This window comes from Ctenopharyngodon idella, chromosome 7 (genome assembly GCF_019924925.1).
Source record: "Ctenopharyngodon idella isolate HZGC_01 chromosome 7, HZGC01, whole genome shotgun sequence".
NCBI classification, from domain to species: Eukaryota; Metazoa; Chordata; class Actinopteri; order Cypriniformes; family Xenocyprididae; genus Ctenopharyngodon; species Ctenopharyngodon idella.
Genome location: NC_067226.1, coordinates 1,497,602 through 1,519,521, shown reverse-complemented (window position 1 = coordinate 1,519,521; position 21,920 = coordinate 1,497,602). Strand labels below are relative to the sequence as shown.

At 36.7% G+C, this 21,920-nt stretch overlaps 1 protein-coding gene across 3 annotated transcripts in view; it reads right to left on the bottom strand.

Moving 5' to 3' along the window:
* Positions 1-21,920, bottom strand: part of zgc:109889 (uncharacterized protein LOC553542 homolog) — a 36,809-nt gene that overhangs the window by 14,602 nt on the left and 287 nt on the right. For 2 of the 3 annotated variants that reach the window (XM_051900729.1, XM_051900731.1), the window contains exon 2: positions 1,268-1,409. In XM_051900729.1, coding sequence (XP_051756689.1) covers positions 1,268-1,400 — 133 coding nt within the window. In that variant the 5' untranslated portion in view covers positions 1,401-1,409. Of the gene's footprint in view, positions 1-1,267; positions 1,410-8,182; positions 8,204-21,920 lie in introns of those variants that run through there. The other variant, XM_051900730.1, reaches the window with a different exon arrangement.

The window sequence follows — 21,920 nt, the reverse complement described above, 5'->3', positions numbered from 1 at the left end:
GTGTCTTCTGATTAAACAGGTTCACATGATGGTAAAACTAGAAAAAGACCCTGGTTAGGAAACAATTTTCTTGTGTCATCACTGGCTATGTTTACATGCACACTTTTTGCTTCAATCTGAATTAATTCATTTCGATTGATGAATCTGAACATAGTGTTTACATGAACGCTAAACAAAGTGATCGGGTTGATGTGCACATTTATATGTCACAAGCTTTGTAATCGGAATTGTTTTTTATGAAATGCGCACACTGCATGAATATACAGAGTTTCCAGCTGTTTGTGTATAATAACCATTCTCCTACATTAGTTTTTTTTTTTTTTTTTTTTAACAGCAGACAATATTTATCCATTTCTGGTCATAATTTGGAGACAACAAGCATATGAACCATTGTGCCGTGCTGCTTATCACTCAGTAAAAATGCCCCTCCCCGTGGCCAAAACCAGTCGCCTGTGAACGAGTATGAAACAAGGTATGAAAGGTATGATGAGTAGGAAACAAGCACTGGTGCGACGTTGTCCTGCTCCACTTCACAGATGATGAGTGAAGAGAGTCATTGCACATGCGCAGTACTTTCCAGTTTCGGTTTTCAATCCGATCAAGTGTTTACTTCTAGATCTAGATCGGATTAGAAAAGGAACAAACCATCCCTTCCAATATGATCGAAATTTCATTTGGATCGAGCTCAATCAGATTTATTAAGGTGTTTACATGAAGGCTTTCCAGGACAATTGAGCCGTCAATCTGATTACTAACGGGTTATTTGGTTGCATGTAAACATAGCCACTGTCTCTGTTTAATCATATATTAAAATATTTTAGCAAAAAAAAAAAAAATATTGTAGGTAAATATATATTTTAAAATTTCTGCATGTTATATTGGTGCACATTAATGAAAATAATTAAATACAATTCCTCCTTGTTTTATTAAATAAAAGGAAGTGTGGAAAAGATGCCTTGGTTATTTTCATGGTGTTTACATCAAACATTTTGTATAATAAACCGACTTGACTATAATGGCAGTCTGGTTGAATGACTGTTCCCCTGACTGCTCAAAAAAAAAAAAAAAAAAAAAAAAAAAAAAAAAATTAAACTGTATAAAGAAACATAGCCCAGTATAAAAAGACCAGACTGTTGGTCTTTTCAGTAGGATGAGAGCCTCCAATATTGTGAGAAAACCAAATGAGACTTATTTCAACAGATAACATTATTATATAAAAGAACAAACAATTCATTAAGAGAGAAAAGAAAAGCAGGGTGCCACCCACTCAAGCTTCCCAGTTGTTTGATGATGGCCGCTAGGGTGCTGTTGGTGACACACTCCAGCTCACTGGGCACTCCATCAGGCAGAGCTCCTCGACACAGGTGCTTGGGCTCGATGCTCCTCTTCACTAGCGGCATGACTGACTACTGCAGTGAAAGAGAAAAAGGGAGACCTGTTAAGACACAAATAAACCACCTAATGAACTCAAAGACCAAATGAAAAATTATGAGTCATTTCCAGAGCTATAAAATAAACATCCATTTAAACTGAGTACTCACACCTTATTAGACACCTTGATTTTCTGATCATATTTTTTTTCCCCAGGCACATCTTACCAATTCCAAACCACATTAATCTTAATAACTACTATTAATTTTATATTTAATCATTTATAAGTTATATATAATTGTTCATGAAGGCTGGAAATGAAAAAAGCCTTTAAGAATTAAGGTGAAGAATTAAGTGTGAAACCATCAGGAACCCTTTAGTCTTCAGCGCCACCATTTTCCAGAACTGCAACCTACCTGGAGTCTCCAGAACTGCAAGGTGTTAGGATCTCAGAGACTTTGGTTATGTAAAGAATCCTAAAAAATGACCACCACTTAATAAGAATCTTTATAGGCTTTATAGACAGACAGATTGAGAGTGACTGTTTGATGAATTTATCTTCCAGAATCTTTTTGGGAGTTTTTGGGAGTTTATTTGTAGTCCATCTCTGCAAAACGGACTTCAGGGTAGGAGATGAACTAAAAATGAACTCCCAAAACTTACTGCCAGATTCTGGAAGATGAATTCTTCAAACAGTGGTACCAGAGGATGTGGTGCTGATCCTTCAAGAGTCACTCTCAATCTGTCTGTCTGTAAAGCCTATACAAAACAGTACAAAATTAACAGTAGTTATTAAGATTAATGTGGTTTGACATTGGGAAGATGTGCCTGGAAAATATGAAAAAAAATTATCAGAAAATTAACGCACTGTATATCCACACACACATACATATTATATATATATATATATATATAAAGCCTACCCATCACAGGGATAACTTGCATTTTAAAACTGAAAAATGTAATAATATTGTAATAATAATTTACAATGTTACCGTTCCCTTTTAAAATGGGAACTCACATTGTGTCACCTAGAGGCAGGGCCAGCGCGTGCCTATAGGCCTACAGTGGCAGCACAGTCAGGGCGGCAAGAAAGAGAGGGATTTAGTTTTTAATTTTATTTATTTATTTATTTTTTTGGACATTCATTTGGAATTATTTCACTTGACAAAAAGTTATCACCCGATTAGTTATTTGAAATCTAAATTAACTTTCCTTCCTTCTACTAAGTACCAAAACCCACCCCAACCAAGAGCGGCATATCAGTCTACTCATGCAATGTAGCCAATTACATACATACAGTATCTGTTGATTTCGCAATGGCAAATCAGAGGTGTTTACGTTATCACTGAACAAAAACTCCGGCGTTTTAAGCGGTGAGTGGAATGGACTCTGCATGCTCGCAAATCCTCTCATAATAAACAAAGTGTAGACATTATGTAAATAAGAGATTCATTATGCAGACAGCTTCATTTATTATAACAGAACTTTCTGAGAAGTATAAGCGTGAGAGATCACTTCCGTCATCAGAGCGTGTTTTCAGACCTCACACACCGGATGCTCAAGGCAGTTGGACATAGTGGTGTGTTAGAGGTAAAAAAAATGATACAAATACTGTTTGGTTTCTCGCACAAACCGATCGTTTCATGTCTTAGGACATCAATGTGTCGTCACGAGCCACAGGGTTTACTTTGGGATTTGTCTGTGCTTGTTTTTTTTTTTACTCTTATAGACGAAGTTCCCATTGACATGCATTATACGACTGACAGACCGCAACGGTTGGAGTTAAAAATCATCATGTGTGTTCTACTGTAATGTTTTTGAATGTTTCTGAATGTTTTTTTTAATATTACAGTAATAGTAAACATCTTTAATGACTCTTTGTAATAACATCATTTCTGTTAGAGCTGCATACGCACGCTAAAGCTGAAGAGAATGAATACCCATAAACTGAAGCTAGAAGGTTAATTAACTCAACGGAACACATCCTATATAAGATAATTCAGATATTTATACAAAATAAAAATAATAATAATAATAATAATAATAATAATAATAATAATATTACAACTGCACAAAATCATGCACAGATGAACTTGAACTACGTAGTCAGAATAATAGCTATTGTGGATACGTTCTTCCTGTAACAACACTCAAACACAGCAACTAAGCCCAAAGAATTCACAACGTTTTATTACAATAGTGTGTACAATTATAATGTTATGAATAAGACAGCCCCCAATCATAGTTATCAATGTTTTGCATTGCTGTTTGAGAGCAAGATGATCATCAGTAGAATAAAACTCTGCAGGTTATTAACCTCAACGAAACGCATCCTATATGAGATTAATCAGATATTTATAGGCTATTACATAAATTTAATATTACGACTTTTATCTGCACAAAATGACGCAAATGCAGTGAAGTGAAGCTTGAACTGAGTTGTGCTTGTGCTAATCAGAATGTTTAACTCCAGTAGACGCGCACTTCCCACAACAACACGCTGAAACAACAACACAGAGAATTCACAACGTTTTATTACAATAGTGTTCTCATTATAATGTTATGTAAATGACAGTCCCAAAAGTTATTAATGTTGTGCATTGCTGTTTGGCTGCCAGTGGTGGTGTGGTCCCTTCTGATTAAAGTCACCATGTGACACTGTCACATAAACTACATGTTTTACTGCTCTATTTATTACAATGATTTTATGTATAATAGAATTTTAATTGGTTTACATGTTTTTTAGTCCATTTTATTCCTCTTATCTATTTAATGTGTGTATGTTTTTAAATGAGTCTGGGTCTGCCTGTCATGTGACTGATCACATGACAGGAATAAGGAAGTAAGCCAGCATAAAGGAGGCAGCATGGCAAACAAACAGGGTCATTAATGAAAGACCACAAACTGGATTGCGGAGTTGTTTCATGGATTTACCTTTCCAGCACCCCACATCATCTTCACTTGGATTAACACTTCCGTGGACTTTGTATATACACTGGTGGACACTTTCACATTGGGACTTACATCACGCCAAGATTCTTATGGACTGTTTTAGGGTATGGTGCGAATGGACTCCACGCTTTTAAACAGCCTAAGTTTTTCTAGTTTTATTGTGTTGTTTTAAGTTCCTTGTGATTATTGTAAATACACCTTATTTATTGATTTCTGTTGTCTGTCTCATCTTTTTAAACACTCAAAGCTTACACAGTTTAATCTGACCCCATTTTAATACATGTAAACTCGACCGATAGGGCCGATCATTACAAACAATTCCGCCGATCTAACTCCTTTGGGATCGAATAAAATTGTAGTTCGGGGTTTCGCTGATGACTGTTAAAACAGCTAACAGGACCACATATCCCAGGCATATTGTAACCTTGTTGTGAACTTTCTGGGAGTGTTTCATTGATCTTCCTCTGGTAGTTGTAGCTGCAGCGACCATAGACTGAAACAGGTCGGACACAAAAATGGCAGCGATAAAACAGTGACGTCACATGAAACCCATGGATAATGTGCATTTGAAAAAGCAACACGCATCAAACATGAGAAGCATTTATTAACATGTTGTCGAACAAAAGACAACATTTAATAACGTTTTTACTCCAAACTCACTTCATAACGACAGTTGAGCGTCCTTCTGTGAGATGATGTGGCTTCTTACACAGAATAAGGCAGTCATGTGTTTATTAATCAATCAAAACGTTTCAATCTTCTGTTTATTCAGTTACAGTGATAGTATGGGATTTCCTGGAATGATGCGTGTTCTACTTCGGCAGCAGGGCATATTTGCGGTTTCTGTGCCCTCTGGCTTTCAGATGAAGAAGCATTTACTACTGATCACAGAGCCGTACAGCTCTGACAAGCTGCACATAAAATAATCGCAGCCTTTGCCAAATCGCATGCGATAAAAATGTGATAAATCGTGCAGCCCTACGTGTTTATGCTGGGCTGTGTAGGTTGTGACTACACGTAAATTGAACAAGGAAATTAATGTGTTTTTAAAGGGGAAGCACTTCTTAGCCTTCCCTTGGAGTTCACAAACCGGTTTCTCGTACCCTTTCAATAAATATGAGTGAATGAGTCTTGAGTGACCAATTCAACATCCTGTATACACAACCTGGTCGTATCCTTTTTAAAATAATAACAATTAAGTCCTTGATTTAGTATTGGATTCACCTTATATAGTTTGTTATTTTCGCATCCATTACATTCCATTTGCCATTTATTGTAAATGTACAAAATGTACACGTCGGAAGCGTCCGGGTCTAAAGTTGCCCTGAAACACTAAACCGACGCTCGACAGCCAATGGCCAAGTAGCACGTCTGTTCTGCGCCTGCGAAAGAAGCAATGCTTTTCTGTACCAACAGGTGGCAGTAGCTGAGCAGCCAATCAGAATAAGCAGATGGCCCGACTGACCGACGAGCTCTGACGCTGATTCAACATATCGAATCGGCCAGTCTTTGCTGCTGACCTTCGATGATCCAATTCAATCATACAAAGCAAAAACTACTTTAGTTAGCCTAAAATCACATTTGTGTTTCTATGTTTCTTTTTTTTTGTTGATCTTTCTTCTCCTACGTCCTATTCTTCTGCAATCCAGAATGGCCGCACAGCTGGAAGGTTTGTATGAGCTGCGCCCTCTACTGTACAGACGTGAATTTGCATTTCCTGAGGCTTATACATTTCCCTTTTGGTGTGAAAGGGCCTTTACAATTGCCAAAAAAACAACTTTTTTTGTTATTAAAAAGCAAACAAGCAAGCCCAGCCCAGGTGAGAAAAAATAACGCAACATATTTTCTATAAAAAGAAAAAGTTGATAGTAAAAAGTTAAAAGTAAGAAGTTTTATTATGGAGTAATGCAATATTGTAATGGATTACTTTTAACTTTCCTCAACACTGGTGACAACCACATTCTACAACCGTATAAACTCCTGAAAAATGCAGGTAGTGACAACCATATTTACAGAAATTGTACACAGTGTGTACTGAACCGAACTGAACAACTAGTTGTTATTGACGTATTTAAATGTGCATTAGAGATGTGTCTCTCGCCTGTATGTGCATGGAGCAAGAAAACCACAGGGAAAGTAGTTTGAGCTTTGAATCATTTGTGTTACCAGATCTTGCTAGATAAAGCAAGAACAAGCCCATAATAAACCGAGATAAATCCACACCTGCCCACTTTAAAATCACCATAAACTTCATCATTTTATGAACCAAACCCAAACAACAAGCACAAAAACAGTTATAATAAGCTCCACGCTCTGCGAAGCAGCCTTACAAACAGAAACAAAACATAACTTTGCTGTGGTTACACACTCTCATGCTGTCAATCATTGCAATTTCGGGAGCGAGTCATGTTCTGTATACACATGGAACAATAATTTATGGGGATTCACTCCTGTATTTAAATGCGGTTGTCCCTCCTGAAACTTTATAGTTTGTACGTGGCCAACATCTAGAGCTCTTTTAGTCTTACCAATCACAGAGGTTGAGTTCTTTTTTTCCCCCCATTTGATTCTGCTCTTACAATGTGAAGCAGACACTGCAGTATAGTGATCTGGTCATCCAAATTAATGAACACCCCATGAATTATTCCACTGGAATACACCTGAAATCTCTTGTTTCTCTTCCCATATCCTCACTCCTAGTCTATCTCCACAGGGACACATTAAATTGTATTTTCTCCCCTATTCTTCACCTCTAATCCCTATTAGCATCCTTTACTGTGGTAATGTTTATTAATTAGAGAAACGCAGTAGACCAGTATAATTTATGTCAATGGAAGGAGTTTTGAATTATCTGTCACTGTTTATTAAAATGTAAAAATAATGGAGAATTTTGCTTGGCTGATCATCAATTGCTGCCCTGATCTCTTTTATACACACACACCATCATAACAATTACACACCAGTTCAATAACAGATAACACTGCACTGAAATATTCACACTCTCTTTCAGTCTGTCTTCTCTGAGTTTGCTCATGAATAAAGCAGTAGAGATGAGTGAGACCATAGAGACACAGGGCTGTAATCCTCACTCCCTCGAGCGCTCAGCAGGACTGTGTGAAGTGTAAGTAATAAAAGGATGGGTTAATGGAGAGAGAGAGAGAGAGAGAGAGAGAGAGAGAGAGAGAGAGAGAGAGAGAGAGAGAGAGAGAGAGAGAGAGAGAGAGAGAGAGAGAGAGAGAGAGAGAGGCTGTGAAAGAACTGAGAGCAAAAGCAATGAGAGAGTCTTCTACATGATTAAAAATACAATTTGACATGAAATTCCAATTCAAACCTGGCTGAAAATCCTAAAAGCAATAATTGAACCAATTGCTCTATATGGCAGTGAGGTATGGGGACCCTTAAAAACCCAAGATTTTTCAAAATGGGAAAAAGAAGAAATTGAAACTCTGCATACTCAAATTTGCAAAAGCATCTTAAAAGTAAACAGAGCGACACCAAACAACTCATGCAGAGCTGAATTAGGACAATACCCTTTATTGATAACCATCCAAAAAAGAGCTCTGAAATTCTACCAGCACCTTAAATGCAGTGATCCGAGCTCATACCAGGCAGAAGCTCTGCAGCGTCAAGAGCAGAACCTGATCAAGAGCGCAAGAGAGCAAGAAACTACAGCCAAACCTACACAGCACAATCCGGCCCAAACAAATTGTTCAGTTACAAAAACAAAATTACATCAACTATTGGAAAAATGCCACTAAATTACAAAAGAAGATGCAACTCTTTACAGCTAAAAAGAGACTACAAACCAGCAGAATATCTGAGCTGTGTTAAAGAACAAAGTTAGAAAGACCCTAACCAGATATAGGCTGAGTGATCATAGCCTAGCTGTAGAGAGAGGATGGCACAGACAGAGATGGCAGCCGCGAGAGCAGAGACTGTGTTCACTGTGCTCTCAGAGAGAGGCGGAGACAGAGGAACACTTCCTGCTGCACTGTGATCACTATCTCAACATTCGATTGGATTATTTCACTAAATTTCAACTACTAGAACCAAATTTTATGGCATCTTCAAATACAGAAAAAATAAATCATATTTTGAGAGAAAACTCCAAATTGATTGCAACAGCAGCAAAATACGTAACAGCTTGCCACAATCTAAGAGAGTCAGCAGCCAGTGGACAAAACTAGAATCAGAAATATTCTTAATGTATGTACAGTTTTTTTTTTTTTTTTTTAACATTGTCTTATTCTTTATTGTTGTTGTTATTTCTTTATATATATATATATATATATATATATATGTTTATTCTTATTTTGTTTATGCATTATACAAACCCGATTCCAAAAAAGTTGGGACGCTGTACAAATTGTGAATAAAAAAGTAATGCAATAATTTACAAATCTCATAAACTTATATTTTATTCACAATAGAATATAGATAACATATCAAATGTTGAAAGTGAGACATTTTGAAATGTCATGCCAAATATTGGTTCATTTTGGATTTCATGAGAGCTACACATTCCAAAAAAGTTGGGACAGGTAGCAATAAGAGGCCGGAAAAGTTAAATGTACATATAAGGAACAGCTGGAGGACCAATTTGCAACATATTAAGTCAATTGGCAACATGACTGGGTATAAAAAGAGCCTCTCAGAGTGGCAGTGTCTCTCAGAAGTCAAGATGGGCAGAGGATTACCAATTCCCCCAATGCTGTGGCGAAAAATAGTGGAGCAATATCAGAAAGGAGTTTCTCAGAGAAAAATTGCAAAGAGTTTGAAGTTATCATCATCTACAGTGCATAATATCATCCAAAGATTCAGAGAATCTGGAACAATCTCTGTGCGTAAGGGTCAAGGCCGGAAAACCATACTGGATGCCCGTGATCTTCGGGCCCTTAGATGGCACTGCATCACATACAGGAATGCTACTGTAATGGAAATCACAACATGGGCTCAGGAATACTTCCAGAAAACATTGTCGGTGAACACAATCCACCGTGCCATTCGCCGTTGCCGGCTAAAACTCTATAGGTCAAAAAAGAAGCCATATCTAAACATGATCCAGAAGCGCAAGCGTTTTCTCTGGGCCAAGGCTCATTTAAAATGGACTGTGGCAAAGTGGAAAACTGTTCTGTGGTCAGACGAATCAAAATTTGAAGTTCTTTTTGGAAAACTGGGACGCCATGTCATCCGGACTAAAGAGGACAAGGACAACCCAAGTTGTTATCAGCGCTCAGTTCAGAAGCCTGCATCTCTGATGGTATGGGGTTGCATGAGTGCGTGTGGCATGGGCAGCTTACACATCTGGAAAGGCACAATCAATGCTGAAAGGTATATCCATTGCATTTTCCAACATGACAATGCCAGACCGCATACTGCATCAATTACAACATCATGGCTGCGTAGAAGAAGGATCCGGGTACTGAAATGGCCAGCCTGCAGTCCAGTTCTTTCACCCATAGAAAACATTTGGCGCATCATAAAGAGGAAGATGCGACAAAGAAGACCTAAGACAGTTGAGCAACTAGAAGCCTGTATTAGACAAGAATGGGACAACATTCCTATTCCTAAGCTTGAGCAACTTGTCTCCTCAGTCCCCAGACGTTTGCAGACTGTTATAAAAAGAAGAGGGGATGCCACACAGTGGTAAACATGGCCTTGTCCCAACTTTTTTGAGATGTGTTGATGCCATGAAATTTAAAATCAACTTATTTTTCCCTTAAAATGATACATTTTCTCAGTTTAAACATTTGATATGTCATCTATGTTGTATTCTGAATAAAATATTGAAATTTGAAACTTCCACATCATTGCATTCCTTTTTTTATTCACAATTTATACAGTGTTCCAACTTTTCTGGAATCGGGTTTGTATAATCATTATTTGGTCATTGTTTATGTAATGGCCACTGCTTTGGCAATACTGTGAGAAAGAAAGAAAGATAATGATGAATAACTAAAAACACATTTTAACCTCCAAAATAAACTCCAATGTTACTCAACCCTAAATAGAACCACTAAATTGGCAAAGTATCTATTAATTAAACGATTTAATGAAAGACAAATCCTCTCCAAATACAGATTAAGTGACCATGATTTAGAAATAGAGAAAGGAAGATGTAAACAAACATGGACAGATAGAGAAAGCAGATGATCTGTAGACACTGTGATCTACAGCAAATAGTAATAGAGGACGAGATACATTTTCTACTCATCTGTCCTAAATATCACAATGTAAAAGAAACATTTCTCCCCAGATTTGAATTCATTAATTCCATCATTCATTGAACTTATGATACTGAGAAAATGTCCTTCATACTTTAAGATGACAACACTGCTGCAAAATAAGTGTTAGCCATTCAATTTTAGACACGTTAACTCTTTATAGAGTCCCGCTTTATTTATTCACCAATTTAGATGGATTTTATTTATTTATTTAATATATATATAATATTTATTTAATTTATTTACATATGACATGATCTATACATGTGTTTTTGGTTTGTTTTTCCATTTATATATAATATGTTAATTCTTTGGCAACATTGTTACACACAGTCATGCTAATTTGAAATTGAAAAAAAATTGTATGTATTGTATGTAAATCTATGTGTCTATATGTTTTAGAGGAATGAAAGGACACATCAGACTGCAAAATACTCAGAAGCTGAACAGTTCATCATGGCTGTCTCCAAAAACCTTGTGAGCTCCCTATCTACATTTACATTCAGCAGACACATTTTATCAGTATGTCCCTGGGAATCAAATCCATGACCTTGGCATTGCTAGTGCCCTGCTCTAGCAGTTGAGCTACAGGAATGCTACCTACCAAAACAGTTTTTGTTTGCTGCTGACTCACAACACATCCATGATTCACAACAATGCTGTTTAGATAGGCAGATCTCTAAGAGTTTAAACACAGTCACTGATACTAACATCAACACAACCTAACCTGCCATGATTTGTCAAGTTTCAATTGAAATTGCTGCACAACTTAACACAATCTCAGCCAATCAGAACATATCTAATGTTTAGTAAAATACAATTAAGTGGATTTTGGACCAAAAATATTTCACTGTGGGTAGAACGGTCACAATCCTGCAAAAACTGAAACCAAGCGATACATTTTTTTAGTCGTCGCAACTGGTTAAGAAAAAAAAGAAACTTGATTAAAATGGAAGAAAGAATTTATCAAATGACACTTTGTTGTGTTGTGCCTGGTTAAGTGTAATAGTGAGAAACTTTCAATTCAGAAAAAATTAAATTACAGAGTCAGACTGTTCCCATTCTCTCACTATCTTCTCTTTGCATGTCATTCAGTGTTTTTATATATTAACTAAAACCAAAACCATAAAAAAAATTGTTACTTGAAATAAAATAAATGTTAATTGAAATAAAATACAAAAAAACGTAAACTTATTTTATTTCAGCTAGTTGCCAATAGTATAATATCATAATATTAAAAAACAACTGACTTGAACCTTTAGACACAAACTGTCGAAACATGTGATGGTGAGAATGATGAAAATTATAGGAAGCACACACAGAGAGAAAGAAAAGCAATGAATGAAAGAAAGAGAGAACCAAAAAGTGTGCCACCTTGCCAGGAGGGGCCTTGGTGATGTTGCCATGGAAACAACACTGAAATGGCTTCTGAGAAAGGACTGAATTAGAGAGAGACAGAATGAGAGAGGGAGAAGAGTGAAAATGGTGCAGAGAGAATCCCTTCTATACATCTCAACAAGATGTCAGAAATGCAGAAGAGCCCCACCCACTCTCGTAAAGATTATACCTAAGCATGTCTGAATTTCCCCATCTCTTTCTGACAGCAGGAGGGGGTCAGGGACCCCAGGGAGAGCAGCAGAGTGAATTCCTGAGTTGCTGTTATGTGTGTAGGGGGATGTAAAGCAGTAATATGTAATATGTGATATGAATATTAAGAGCCATCAGCATATGAGGTTCATCTCATTAACCAATGCTAAACACTCATTCACAATCATCTGATTAGGAGCTGTTAAGAGTACAGCAGCAGGAGTCCGAGTCTGTGAGCGTGTAGTCTCTGTTTGCTTGATATTAAAGACAGAACTACCCGCTTTTGTGGATGCATGTTGTTTTTGATGTGCATCAGTGTCATTTAATAAGTTTGTGTGTGTGCATGAGCATCTGCTCTGTGTGAAACAGACGGCATTTATAATGGAATTAAAGGCCCAGCTCTCCCTCTCTACAGGCATGTGTTTAAAAGTCAATGTAATGCTATCAAACACTCATCTCTCACTGTGAGCCAAGTGCCTGTGGACTGCTTGCAAAATATCACACACACTATATCATTAGTCACAAACACTGAAGTTCATTCTCTTAATAGATTCCAATCTAATGCAATCCATCTGCGGCTGCATTTATTGGATTAGAAAAACTTGTAAATTATTATAACTTTAAACAAAGGTGAATATTCAGCAGCCATTACACCAGTCTTCAGTGTCACATGATCCTTCAGAAGTCATTACAATATGCTAGGTGATCAAGAAACATTCCTATTATCAATTTAAAACAGTTGCAATGCTTAATATTTTTGCGGAAACAAAGATTTATTTTTTCGGGGTTACTTTATGAATAGAAAGTTCAAAAGAATAGAATTTATCTGAAAGAAATATTTTGTAACATCATAAATGACTTTACTGTGACTTTTGATCAATTAAATGTTGTCACAATACTGTAAATTCTAACTTTAATACGATACCTTGAAAAATATCAATATTCGATACCATTTCTGATATCATGGGGAAAAACTGCCATATAAGCTGCCATGCAGATATTTTAATAACTCATAATCATTTCCCTATCCATTGAAATTCTATGCAATCAATATTTTCAAGCTTCAAAAATTATGAGACATTGTGACAGTAATCCAAATGAATCAAGCAGTTTAATCCAAATCTTACGAAGAGCCATGATCGCTTGATATGGTGCTTAGATTTTAATTTAGGTTTTATTCACATATAAACATTGACAGAATTACAATCATCTCGCATAAATGTTTGCTCACTCAAATGTATTTGCGTTTTTTACAGTGGGGTAATTTTGTTGCAATAGCTTACACACAGCACAAGGAAGCTTGATTTCAAACTCTGAATTCAATTTACATAAGACAATTAAACAGTCAGTAATAAAATATAAATAAATAAACTAGTTACAAATGATGTGCAAATAAATACAATAGATTAAAGATACAACTGAAATAAACAGTGCTTTAAGATTTTTCAGGTAGGTCTAACAGTAGTATTCAGGTAAGAAATACTACAGAATTAATTTAAGTAATTTAATGTAAAATAACACTGGATAGTCTTCATTGTAAAAATTCAATACAGATTAATCTTTACAATTAAAGTTACAAAAGTTATTCAGTCAAGAGCAGTGAGTGATTTTTATCTTTTTCTTTTGTTCTTTGATTAACACTAATGACAGACTGCAGCATGTTTATTAGACTGCTGTCACTGAATGCACGGATCTAATAACTGGTACACATGCGCTTTCTTTCTCAACTGTTTACGTTCACTTAAATGCATAACTAGGGCTATGTATAAAAAAAAAAAAAAAAAAAAAAAAAAAAAAAACCATTCATTTCTCGATTTTAAAGGAGTAGTTCACTTCAGAATTAAAATTTCCTGATAATTTACTCACCCCCATGTCATCCAAGATGTTTATGTCTTTCTTTCTTCAGTCAAAAAGAAATTATGGTTTTTGAGGAAAACATTCCATGATTTTTCTCCATATAGTGGACTTCAATGGAGACCAACGGGTTGAAGGTCCAAATTGCAGTTTCAATGCAGCTTCAAAAGGCTCTACAAGATCCCAGATGAGGAATAAGGGTCTTATTTAGCGAAACCATAGGTGATATTCTAAAACAACTTACTTTTTGACCACAAATGCTCGTCTTGCACTACTCTGCGATGTGCCACGCATTACATAATCATGTTGGAAAGGTCACGCGTGACATAGGCAGACCGTTGTAGGGTGAAAAACTCCATCTCATTTTCTCCTCCAACTTCAAAAATCGTCCGACATCATTGTTCTACCTTTTTTTGTAGAGGCCCTTTGCCTTAGTCTTTGCACGTTCGCTTTGTAAACACTTGTGCGGTACTTCTGCCTACATCACATGTGACCTTTCAAACGTGATTACGTAATGCATGGCACATCGCAGAGCAGCACAAGACGAGCATTTGTGGTTAAAAAGTACATACATTTTTTTTTTTTTTTTTTTTTTTTTTTACAAAATGACAGATCGTTTCGCTAGATAAGAACCTTATTCCTCGGGTGGAATCATGCAGAGCCCTTTGAAGCTGCACTGAAATTGCAATTTGGACCTTCATCCTGTTGATCCCTGTTGAAGTCCACTATTTGGAGAAAAATCCTGAAATGTTTTCCTCAAAAACCTTAATTTCTTTTCAAGTGAAGAAAGAAAGACATAAACATCTTGGATGACATGGGAGCGAGTAAATTATAAGTAAATTTTAATTCTAAAGTGAGCATCCTTTAAATCCTCCAAAAATTGGCACCAATCAAAATCAAGCAAAGTGCACGTTAACCGGATCATCTCTTCTGCTTTACTAGTAACAGCGCAAAATAAACATTCACCTCTAATACCCTGCCCTAGACATAACTGTTTTTTTAGGTGAATAAAAGAACTCAATTTGGTACTCACAATACCCACAATCCCGTGCTGAAATTCAGGCACTGTAACAACAACACTATTCACCCAGAGCGAATGAATCGAGTGAGTGAGAGAAGGCAAGTATGTCAACTCTGTCAGAAAAAATAGAAGAGAACGAGAATGCCCAGCTGATTTCGGTGTATCAATGCTGTGGAAAATGAGTATTGGAACTGTTTCAGATATTTCAATATTGATACATATCGAAAAATCTTTATTTTTGACAACGCTAATTTATCTTTGCAGAATAAAAGCACTAATTTCTCAAACCTTTGAATCATAAAGCATATAGGCAGATTTTTATAGCAAATGTACAGCAATGACTATACCCACTGACAATTATCTACAAACCTAAACAAAAGTCCCTGTAAAGCAATATTAAAATATGTCTTCTGAGTTTGTCACACCACAGAAAAATGTGTTATGAACCACCCAGCCAAATTTGAATGAAAAAAAAAGAAAAAAAAAAAAAAGCCAAGTAAATGAAATAAGTTATGAAAATCTTGAAAAAAAAATAAGCAGTATTCTCTGCTCTCAAACGCTGGGGGCATGTCCGCTGTCTGCGTTGTAACCACGCTTACTTGCGAGAGCTGCCGTCTCTCTCAACTTACTAGTCTAATGAGTCAAACATACTGATGCATATAAACAAAAGAATCACATTAGAGGGTTGCAAAATTTAGTAGAGTTACTGTGGACTACCTACTAATTATAACAAGCACACAAGGCAACTTACACTCATTGGTGGGCACGTATTGCTGACTGTGGCACCAGATGTCGGCACCACGAGATCGGAGGATGAAGGCCGGGATGATGAATGCCGAGGCGGGAGATAGTCAGTTCAGCCCCATTTACCAATAACAGTGGATTATCAGTGAATCCCAGCTGTCTCTGATGAAAGTTTGTAAAACTATCCGGTGTTAAATTATCACTGCAGAGGCGGGTGTTAGTGGTGACTGTCAGCTCTACATCAAGATGGCTCTTCACAAATGAATCCACCTTTTCTTCATATCATCATTTTTAGGAAATTTAATTAAGGAGACTGAGCTGTTTTGTATATTATTGCAACCAGGTAATATGCATTTGTGTGACGAAGGCATAGCTAGCAAAATGTAGGCTGTAGTAACTAACGGTAATAACAATAACTCGTGATTGAGCGGGCGAGCCACTGTAGTGTTAGAGGCGGGGCCAAGCTCTGTGGCCCTAGTGCGTCACCGACATTTATTATAGCTAGAGACGGGGTCATGCTTGGTGGCTCCAATGTGTAATCGAGCCACCGTTTTAGCCCCGCCCAAAAAAATCCTGAACACAGAATTGATGAAAAACTGTTTAACGGTCTAACTCCACAATTCAGTACTACATAGTTCACAGTTCTTTGTAATGTGTTTCAGCAATACATTTGTAACATTTATAATGTGTTTAGAAACAATTCTCAGAATTTACTTTACAGGGAATTCAAAGGGTTAGTTCACCCAAAAAATGAACAATCTGTGATTAATTACTCACCCTCAAGATCCCTTCTCTTCCCTGTCAGCCTCCTACGCAGTTGACATGCTGCTCACGTGAACAGCATCGGCCAATACTGAGCCGGCGTTTGAACGCAAACACGGAAGCGCTGCACTGTGCTTACCATGTCAACAGCATAGGAGACTGACAGAAGAAAAGAGATTGTTGAATAAAGTCGTTATTTTTGTTCTGTTTTTGCCCACAATACCAAAAGTATTCCCATCGCTTCATAAAATTAAGGTTGAACCGCTGTAGTCATGTGGACTATTATTTTAATGATGTCTTTAGTACCTTTCTGGGCCTTGACAGTGGTAATTAAATTGCTGTCTATGGAGGAGTCAGAGAGCTCTTGGATTTCATCAAAAATATCTTAATTTGTGTTCTGAAGATGAACGAAGGTCTTATAGGTTTGGAACAACATGAGGGTGAGTAATTAATGACAGAATGTTCATTTTTGGGTGAACCCTTTAATAATTATCACTGACTTGCTTTCAAACCTAAAATATTTTATACCTCAAAACTTTGTTTACATTTACCCTTTTAAAATTTTTCAAATTTTGAATGTTTGAGACACTGACAAGCAAACATTACTGTAATTCTACTGTATAAAGATCAAAATTATCACTTATATCTGATATCTTTTACTTTGTGACCATACACTCAAAACTGACAAATATCCTCCAACATCAGAGTCATCTCTGCTTACTTCCTTTCTCTTCTCTCAACATTTTTTCAGGAGGAAATGATGTTTTAAATATCAAATCTAGGAGCACAAACAGCAGAGCTGCATTTGCAGGTCGATCTGATGAGCAGATGTGTGTTTGTGCTGCTCAAATTCCAGAGGCCCTGATCTCCCCCCTGCCCCCCTTTTCCACTGGCTTCCCTTTACCTCTTTAATGTCAGGATCAAATCTGTGGGCTCTCAAGGAGCCATGCTAATCAACCCTTAACCAAAAAAACAAACAAAAAAACCTGTAAGGAAATACGATCACATTTTGTTCCCTCATCCAAAATATTCTGAGCTGTTCGGAACACAGAACAAGAGTGTCATTACTGCAGACTGAGAGGAAGTGTTGCCATGGTTTCTTTTCATGCCCTCTGATTGTTGCTTGATCAAAAAAAGAGAGAAGAACAGAAGCCAAACACTTTGACAGACAAGACAGTTAGACAGACAGAAAGAGAGCAAACTGTACATTATCCCCCTCAAGGTCAATGACTTTAGACTAGTATTATTTTTATTTTATTTATTTAGGCCAACTATTATTGTTTTTATTATATGTTGAATTCACTTTTTTGTGTTAGTTTCATTTTAAGTAACTTTGTGCTTTTGTCACATTTTTTATTATTTTTTTATTTTTTAAATATTACCATTTAGGTTTAATTTATTTTTATTTCAGTTTTATTTATTTATTTATTTATTTCCAGTTAATAACTGAAGTGTTTAAACTTACACTTATTTCAGTTAGTTGACAAGCAACATTTCTAATTTATTTAGTTTAAGGTTTCATCTAATATTTATATTTTATTTCAATTAACAAACAAATTAAAATGTTTTAATAGATTTAGTTAATGATATAATCTTGCTCCAGAGTCCAGACAGACTACATATCAATGAATCAAAAGCTTTGTCCTCATCATGTGTACCAGCTCTTGTGGATCTGATTTTGAAGGCATCAGATATGCCTTTTGCAAATAAAGAAGATTCTTTGATGTTGCGAATTACAATATACAGCTGTAATGTTAGATGAAAAAAAAGATATGGGTCCCTAAAGCCCAAACTTTAGCAATAAATAAGAGTACATGTGTTAAACTGGGATGGGCTTGAGGGTTAGCAACACGCTCCCTCTCTGTCTCTCCCCCATGAACTCTTCTCACTCCGTCACACACAATTAAATGTGCTGCATTCAGCACAATTGGAACAAATCAGCCAGGACACCATGTGACCTAGCTGGATACCCCATGCACGAACCCCTGGCTGAATAAGGCCTGGAGCAAAAGGGGTCACTCCCTGGAGCAAGTGCTTTGAGTGTAGATCTATGATCTGAGACCTGCTTTGTCTGAAGTTCCAGTAGATTTATTAGGATATGGATGGGTCCTTCATCTGTGTAAATGGGGCAGGCTAACAGGAAAAAGAAACTGGGGTGTTTGGAGAAAAGGCGGTGGGCTAACTGGAGAGTGAAATAAGGCTGTGGGCAGAATAGAGATGGGCGAAACCTTCAGCCCGAAGAGGACTCAAAAGAATGATTACTTCAGTTTAATAGTCAAACAAAAATTTAAAGTCAAAATGAAATGAAAATTAATGCAATTTCATCTATTTTTTTTTAAATTGTTCATGTTGTTGTGAACAGTTCATCCATGCACGTGTTTCTTTTCATTTCTTTGGAGACCTCGTAATTTCTCATTCCAATATAATAGATAAAAAAAAACAAAAAAAACAAAAAACAAACAAACAACAAGCTGCATAAACACAGGAACATTGTTCACAGCATGCAATTTGACAAAAGACAACAACTGTCTTGAAATGTATTGCTGAAGACAGCATTTTTTAACAGCTTTGTTACAAAAGTGGTTAGCATGCTGACAGTTAATTTTTAAAATAAATTTTGTGTTTTCAATAGCCAAGTACTTGGATGCTGGACGACTAATCGGCCATTCGCTCGCTTTTCACTTTTGCGTTTGAATTTGTGATCACGCGTACTCTGTAGGCCTATAATTTGCGGGCATCAGGGAACTGCTATCAATATGTGGGGTATTGAAATCGCTTTTGAATGTGTGCTTGGTTTTTCACTTGCACTTTCGTGTTCAAATTCACGATTACACATACTCTGTGTATAGGGAGCGCCGGTACCGACCGCACATTTTACAAGATAAGATACAGTTGCAAGAAAAAGTATGTGAACCACTTGCAGAATCTGTGAAAATGTTAATAATTTTAACAAAATAAGGGAGATAACACAAAATGCATGTTATTTTTTATTTAGTACTGTCCTGAGTAAGATATTTTACATAAAAGATATTTACATATAATCCACAAGACTAAAAAAAAAAAAAATAATTTATTAAAATAACCCCATTCATAAGTATGTGAACCACTGATTCTTAATACTGTGTGTGGTTACCTCGATGATCTACGACTGTTTTTTATATTCAAGTAAAATAAGAAAAATTTGGACCCCTTCATCCTGTTCACTTTTGAACTGGGTCATTTTAATAAAAACAGCTATTTTTTGTCTTATGGATTATATGTAAACATCTTTTATGTAAAATATCTTACTCAGGACAGTACTAAATAAAAAATAACATTTTGTATGATCTCTCTTATTTTGTTAAAATTTTGCACATTTTCGCAGATTCTGCAAGTGGTTCACATACTTTTTCTTGCAACTGTATTTGTCTATGACAGGATGTTGTGCACCAAATTCTCCATCATCATCTTGTCAGTCATGTCTCCAACTGTGGGTGTCTGCAGGTTAAAGTAATGGGCGTGACGAAGGTTGGGGCGTGCCGAAAGGTAGGGACGTGGAGAAAGGTCTTTATCATTGTTGTAGCAATTCACCTTTCAGCACGCCTCCTTCTGGCACACAAATTACTCCGACCTACAGCTTTGAAATGTGACTCCTGCTGCACTGTGCTGCGACTCTGCAGCTCATGCTGTATAGAGTAGAGCAGACGCTTTCAGTTTAGAGCCTAATTGTAGCATCCGTTGTCCAACTGAACTAATTGGTTTTTATTTCTATAAAAAAAATCAAAATGACAGTGGTGCCACAGTGGGCAAGTAATCGGTTTGTGGCTGAACACCGTGTAACACTGACTACCACAGCAAGCCTACATCCAGACACACCAGTCTGAGATTGATGACATTGTACAGCAGTGGATTGATTCACTACATCGATGATGACCACCGTGACACCCATGTAAAGTAACTGCGACAACGCATCATTGATCATGCCCTATTGCTGCCTGATATTGCTGAGTAAGCATGCTGGTAAAACAGACTGTGTATGTGTGTGTGTGTGTGTGTGTGTATGTGTACGTTATTGGGTTTGTTGACAAAACCGGAACCAAATGACTCAAAGAAGCACCTACTCATGTTGTCAACTAAAGTGAATAAAAAAGAGAAAATGAGAGAGGCCCTGGTTTAGTCCAGCTGTCTAGTATCCTGATATCCTGATATGTAGTATGACCTGGAAATCCCTTTTCGATAGGCTCAATAGACAGGCCATGCTTGCATTTTCTTTTTTTTCTTTTTTTTGGTGTAGGATAACAAAAGGCAAAGGCAAAATAGCAGCAAACAGCACTTCTGCACAGGCATTGCACACAAAGACATTTGCACACAAACACAACAAAGGGGAGAGGTGGCCTGCTGTACAAATACAGACAGTACGCTAACTGAGACTTTAGTTGAGACTTGACTTGGACTCTACGTTAAAGACTTGTAAACATGTCCATACAGTATATTAACAGAACTGACATCAATGCTAAAGTTTAAGTAAACAGATCCATCCCGGCTCATGGTTAGCGACATCAAAGAGCTGATACCGTCACAATCAAATGGGACGTTTCAAAGTTGGTAAGCAAGCTGGAAAGTGGACACCAAACATTTACTCTGGCTAACATGATAAAACTGACATTATTAACCCTTTGGGGTCTGAGGCATTTTTTGGGACCTGGAGATGTTCTGACATGAACATAACGGTTTTAAAATGTATATAAAAATTTTAAATTATTTTTTAGATTTTTATTCAGAAATGATGCCAACCAAATATTTAGCCTCATAAGAAAGGCACCTGGCATATAGTTATAATGTTGTTAAACATACATAGGCTACAAATGTTGGTAAAGAGCTCAAAGTGCAGGGTCTAACATTTACTTTTAGTCAAAATTGAGATTGAGGAGTCTGGAAACTGAGAGAATAAATATTTGAAAACATGGACAGACTTTGGTGGACAGAATAGAAACAAACAACATGAAGATTACCCAATATTTTTGTTTATAATTACCATAGTTATATATATATATAAATAACATATATTACACACATACATACATACTGGACACCTCAAGCCCTTAGGCATGCTAGACCGACCTATGATAAATTATGTAAACTTACAAATATGGATGTATTATGTCGCAGTTCCTAATAAAGTCACCAGCCTCAACTGACTCGACATTTTATTTGTTCGTACCACATGATTTCTCGCCAAAGCAAATAATAATAAAATGCACACTCCATATTACGAATATTTTCACGATACCACATTAATCCTCATCACAGCCATAACACGCATAACAAACACATCACAGCCTTTTTATGGGATCAAAACAGAGCACTTGCGCGCGATGTTAGCGTTAGCAGCTCAGCTTTGTCCAAGCCCATGAGAGATGCAA